Raw genomic sequence first — 6430 nt, forward strand, 5'->3', positions numbered from 1 at the left:
ACACAGGAATGCATTTGTTTATAAGCCTAATCTTCCTACATCATTGTTTAAGGCAAAATTTTAACTCTCAGGGATAACCCAAATTTCAAACAAGCTTACCTGTTCACAGACATCACGGCACATTAAGTTGTCCTTTGCATGGTAACAACAAGACAAGCCTACAGAAAAGCAGGGGGAGGGAAAAAGACATTTAAAAGACTTGAAGCACTTAATTGTCACTTCTGAACAGGAGTGTCCACTTGATGGCCTATCAGGATGATTTGTCTGGTCCATAAGCAATTTTCCTTCCCAGAAACAAAAAAAAAAATGAGAAATTTTTGTTCCAAAGCTGCTGCAGATCCATTCACGGAGTCTCACAGAATTAGCCCTGAACACTCAACTGCCACCAAAAGGAGATCTCACTCCCCTTCTGCTTCTAGCTCCACTTTTGCTGCTTAACTTGAACTAGCTTGGCACCTGCCAGATTCCTTCATCAGGCAATTCATTACTGGGGGGGGGAATGGAGAGAGAGGGAGGAAAGAACAGAATACTAAAAAGTAAACACCACCCCCCCCCCCCAAAATCTCCATAGAAACTATATGCCTTTGCAAACTGAATCATCTCACAGAACTCCTTTTCACACAGAGGTGAACACAGCTGTTCACTGAACTCTAGCTTCCTAAAAACTTGGATCAAAACTGTAAATTGTTTCACTAGTGATGGATGATCAAGAGTGGTTCTGTCTAACCAGATGGAAGTCATAGAGCAAAACAGAGATACGAACACATCAACAGGAAAATGAGTGAGAACTGAAAACACTCAGACTTCATGAAACACTAAGGTTTAAAGTGGCATTTTTAACATTGTACTTTGTTGCGCTTTGTCTCCCCTACCATCCCTTCATTCAGGGTTAAGCTTGGCGGTACAAAATGAACTGCAGAACTTCTTGATATTCATTTTCATCCTCAATGCCCAGTGTTTGGAGCAGTGTACAAAAAAACAGACATGCAGAGGTTTCATTGAAAGCTTTTACTTCTTCACACACATGGTCATTTAATGATTACAGATTTTTGCTCATCTGTATCTGAACTACACATGACACTGATACAACATAAAAGCAACATGTACAGTGAAAAAAAAAAAACAACTGTACAATGATATCACACATGAAGTTGTATTTCACAGTACCTAGTTACTAAAGAGATACTGAACTACTAAGGAGGATCTTGGCATGAATTCCTTGATAATTTCACAACATACAAGTGCTTTCATCTGAAAGCTCATAGCTGTTACAAGATACCCAATTTAAAACCTAGAAGAATCCATTACCACCAAAATTCTCCAATACTGAAATGCTATTAAAAATGAAAAAAAAAACCAACAAACAAACCCAACAAACAAACCAAACCCCCAAACCTGAAAACACTTAAGAACTGGGAATAAAGTAAAACATGTAAAAGGTTGCCTGAAATAGTCATGCTTTAAAATGCCTATTACAGGACCAAGCTGTATTTTAATGCAAAAATCTACCATTCCCAAATAGGAAATTGAAAGTCTTACTTTGGCTTCTTCTATTGGTGAATGTTTCCATTAGTAACTAGAAACAACATAGCAAAATGCCTGTAATAAATGGTGAGAGCACCAAAATAATGCTTACAACATGATGAAAGAATTAAATTGTGAAATTTACTTTATTTTTTTTTGCCAGTTTTCTACAATCTCAGAAAAGGATTGAGATATATGACACAGATGGCTTAAAAATCTTTCTGATTTGAGGATACATATGGGGACCTGTAGGTTTTTCTGCATTATGCTCAGTAAGCCACTGCTTTTTCTTAAGGCAACAGTTGCACTTTATTTTGTTTCTAAATTTCAGTGCCTATGCAAAGTGCAAGCATATTAACACAGCACGGGGTAAAACATTCAGGTTCACAAGAAGATACCCAGCAAAGTAATTTCATAAGTAAAAAACCCCAACCAAACATGCTTAGGCATAGGCTTACAAACAGAAACACTGTCTATTCTATCATGGTTTTGTTGTTTTGTTTCACCATCCCAGAAATTTTTCACTATATATATTTTTATTGAGAGTAACTGCTACGTTTAAGAGACCCAAGAATTCAGGAGTTCCCAACCTATGAAAAGAATTTACACTGGCTTAGGAGACAATGCATATGTTTAACAGTGTATGTTTATTAAACTCTCCTTCACACAGATTATTTAATACTCTGTGGCCTCTTACCCATTAGTTTTCAATGCCTTCCAATCCTTCTATGATGAGTTAACACACATCCAGGATAGTTCTTTTCAATCACTTCCACTGCTGAATTTCAAGTCTTACCTATTATCCCAAACAATGAAGTAACAATATGCTACACCTCATGGTAATTTAATTACTTTTATACAAAATCCTAATCAATTGATGGTACCTTGAATAAGCAGCAAGTTAAACTCGCCCAGAGAGATCTTCCCTGCTTAAGTCAGAAATGGAAGTTATTAACAATATCCATTCCAAACACACTTCCTCAGTCCTCTTTCCAGCTAACCTCTTCTGAAATGTCATATGACATCTCTGTGTCTGTCCCTTACTTTCTTATTCCCATCTTCTCCTGTTCTACTGAAGAATTTCCAGGTTTCATTTCAAAATTTTATTCATGTCCAAACTATGAAATAGCTACGCTTCCTTCTTTGATAAGATCTGCTATTTCAGAAATATAAGTAGGTTTATCAAGCAAAAATTGAACTAGATTATGTCACATTTCACTCCAGTAGCCTTTTACTGCTACTACTACTTCCTAAAACCGTGCCTCACTAGAAATCAGCGTAGAACAATGAAATGCCCATAAATGCTTCAGTATGACTGCAGTCTTCTGCTGTAAAGTATTACATATTTTGTATTTTCCCTTCCCCCAACAGCATTACCAGCATGATCTGGTTATTAAAAGCTATATGTCAATATCTGTGCTTGTGCTGCCTTCTTTTAGTTATTTTTTGGTCCTGTCAATAAGTTATCTACTATCACAACTGTAACACAGGAAACTATTTTACCACCATCTTTCTCTCTATTAAAAGTCTTCCCTTCACTTAAAAAAAAAAAAAAAAAATCCAATACCCTGTTCAATAGCATTTTTCTTATTGGTTAGCAAAACCACAAGGAATACAAGCCCTGGAATACGAGGCCTGTTCTGACACTTCATATAGCAATCTCTAAGTCAGGTTTTACTGATACGGAGCAAGACACCAGCTTTTCTCCATTTCAAACCACAATCTTGGTTATTTACCTACTGCCAGCATAACAGCCGAAGACACGAATCCCAGCCTCTCAAGTCATGTAACCAGGTATAAAAGGTCTGTCTATCCCATGACACTGCCAGGCGGGATGTGGTCGAGACGGCCGTACCCCTGCACCCCAATCCTCCCTATCTCAGCTATTGAAGCCTCCTCCTCCCTCCGGCTGCCGGCCTTCACGTCAGGGTTTCAGGCGGGCGCATTCCACGGGGGGACACGACACCGAGACAGCAGCAGCGGTAAAAGGACCGACACAAGGAAGGCGACGCTGCCCCGCGGGCACTCAAGGAGCCGCCCCCACCCTCACCTTTGGCGGCCCCTCGCCCACCACCCTCCCGCTCCCGTGGGGCAGGTGCGGGCGGCAGCCGATGCCACGATGCCGCCCTCCTTACCCCGCGGCTCCAGGCAGCCCGCCCCCAGCTGCGGCGAGACACGAGTGACCCGCGGCGCCGGGCCGCGCCCCATCCCCGCGGTCGACGCCACCGCCCCAAGGCTTCGGCACCCCGCGGGCGGCCTCGTCTCTGCGCCATGTTGTTGAAGAGGGACCCGCGGAACCACCTCCCCTCCATCCTCTGCACCTCGCTACTCACCGTCTACTGTAGGGAAGAGTAGGGGGGCCGCCGCCAGGCAGAGCAGGCCCCACGGCCACTGAGCGGCCGTTACCGCCATGGCCCGGCCGCGAGCTCGCCGCGCGGCCCCGCCTCACGCCCCCCGCCCGCCCGCCACACTGGCTGATTCTGACGCCGGCAGCGCCCGCTCCCGGCCCTGCGCTGCCTCCTGACACCCCCATTGGCTGCGGCTCCCCCGTCAGGTCCCGCCTCCTCCCCGTGGCCGCCGCGGACGTTCCAGCGGGCGGGCGCCGCCGCCGCCATCCCCGCGGGGGGCTGTGTCTTGCGCCGCTCGGCGGGGTAGGTGCCGGGCAGAAAGCGGCGGGGCCTGCTCCGCCACAGAGCCGCTGCCTCCCCGGTGCTGCGGCGCGGATGGCGGGACTGGGCTGCCCCGAGGGCACCGGTTCTGTAGGGCCTTCGCCGCCCGCCCGCGCGGGTCAATGGGTCTGTCTCCAAGTGGAGACCAGTGACGAGCGATGTCCCGTGGGGGTCCGTGTTGGGATCGGTCCTTTTCAACATGTTTGTCGGAGACGTGGACAGTGGGATCGAGCACCCTCAGCAAGCTTGCCCATGACACTGAGCTGTGTGGTGTGGCAGACATGCTGGAGGGAAGGGCTGGGATCCAGAGGGACTTGGGCAGGCTGGAGAGGTGGGTCGGTGTGAACCTCATGAAGTTCAACAAGGCCAAGTGCAAGGTCCTGCGCATGGATGAGGGCAGTCACAAGCACAAATACAGGCTTGGGGGACTGGATTGAGAACAGCCCTGAGAAGTACCTACGGGAATTCGCTGACAAGCAGCTCACCATGATCCGGTAGTGTGCACTTGCAGTCCAGAAACCAGCTGTGTCATGAGCTGGATCACCAGCAGCATGACCAGTAGGTCGAAGGAGGGGAATCTCCCCTCTGCTCTCATGAGACCCCACCAGCTCTGAGGCCCCAGTATAAGAAGAACATGGAGCTGATGGAGCAAGTCCAGAGGAGGCCGCAAAGATGCTCTGAGGGCTGAAGCAGCTCTGCAATGAAGACAGGCTGAGAGCTGGGCTTGTTCAGCCTGGAGAAGGCTCTGGGGACACCTTAGAGCAGATTCAAGTGCCTGAAAGGGCCAACAAGAAGCTGGAGAGGGACTTTTGACAAGGGTAGGTAGTGATAGGACAAGGGGAACGGCTTTAAACTGACAGAGGGGAGATTGAGATGAGATCTGAGGAAGAAGTTCTTCCCTGTGAGGGTGGTGAGGCCCTGGCACAGGTTGCCCAGAGAAGCTGTGGCTGCCCCATCCCTGGCAGTGTTCAAGGCCAGCTTGGATGAGGCTTGGAGCAACCTGCTCTAGTGGTTAGAACCGAATGAGGTTTAAGCTCCCCTCCAACCCAAACCATTCTGTGCTTCTGTGATTTAGTTGTATTTTAATCTGAAGTCAAATTAAAGTTGGTGCTGTAATTGTGAATTTAAGAAGCTGAAAAGTGGCAAATGTAACCTGGTTATAAAAAATAACAAGCAACCAACCAGAAAAACCCCACACTCAAACAAAAACAACAACAAAGCAATCTTTCCACACCAGGACAGTAATGATCCTCTATGTAAGTGGGCTTTCACGTCAGTTAGATAGCTGGGCTTTTGCCCCAGAGGCTAGTTTTTGTTAATTTTCCATCTGCCAAGTACTTCGGGACTTAAAATTCATCACGAGTCCACGAGGTGGCAGTAGATCCAAAAGCAGAATTAGCCAGATGTTTAAATTTGCAGGCTGGTTTCATTTCTCTGAAAATACAAGGGGCCTGAACTGCTTAGATGCAATTTCCACCCCCCCCCCCCCCCCCCCATGCTAAATGGTTTAATTTGGCTTCATTTTGATGAGGGTGGACTCTGCTATGAATGTGCTGAATGCCATTTATGTGTGAAGTCATTATCAACAATAATTTACCCCAGAAATGAATAGGCAGAGGAAAGGTGCAAGTATGCCTGGTAATATAAATGCTCTGCATTATCACTTAAGTCACCATGTCAGTTCCAGAAGAAATAACAGACCACTGAAATTATTTCCTTTACTTTAAAGAAGAGAATTGAACTTTGAAATAACAAAAGGTTTTAAAATTTGGCTTTCAGTAAGGACAGTATGAATTTTAACCCCATTCATTGTTCTAGAAAGCAAAGACTTTTCGTTCGTTGGGGGTTTGGATGTTGGATCTGCACACCATTTTCCTGTTAAACTGTATATGTTGGTCTTTTTAAAACAAAACCAATGAGAACAATGAGAAGTGGAATTTGGGGGCTTGAAATAAGTAAATACTTCACTGTAAAGCAAGTATACTGACAGCATGCTTTTGAAGTCTGGTGATAAGACAGAAACTCCTCTGCAAATGTATTTTATTTTTTGCTGCTCCTGGCATTTGCTGAGGGACAAGGAATACTTTATTCCTTCTCATAAAAAGACAGGCTCAGGAAACTGGGGCTGTTCAGCCTGGAGAAGAGAAGGTTGCATGGAGACCTCATAGCAGCCTTCCAGTAACTGAAGGGAGCCTATAAGGATGCAGGAGAGGGACTCTTCATCAGGGTCGGTAGTA

General features: G+C 45.8%; 1 protein-coding gene across 2 annotated transcripts in view; it reads right to left on the reverse strand.

The window, feature by feature from the left end:
* RECK (reversion inducing cysteine rich protein with kazal motifs) overlaps positions 1 to 4034 on the reverse strand; it is a 49174-nt gene extending 45140 nt beyond the window's left edge. For both annotated transcript variants that reach the window (XM_061449620.1, XM_061449618.1), the window contains exons 1-2: positions 3858 to 4034; positions 100 to 158 (exon numbers count right to left, since the gene is read on the reverse strand). In XM_061449620.1, the coding sequence (XP_061305604.1) occupies positions 100 to 158; positions 3858 to 3936 (138 nt within the window). In that variant the 5' untranslated portion in view covers positions 3937 to 4034. The remainder of the gene's footprint in view (positions 1 to 99; positions 159 to 3857) is intronic.
* Positions 4035 to 6430: the final 2396 nt, after the last annotated feature.

The sequence above is a fragment of the Pezoporus flaviventris genome, unplaced genomic scaffold (assembly GCF_033815535.1).
Source record: "Pezoporus flaviventris isolate CSIRO_AGI_PZ_B2104156 unplaced genomic scaffold, CSIRO_AGI_Pfla_v1 ptg000007l, whole genome shotgun sequence".
NCBI lineage: Eukaryota > Metazoa > Chordata > Aves > Psittaciformes > Psittacidae > Pezoporus > Pezoporus flaviventris.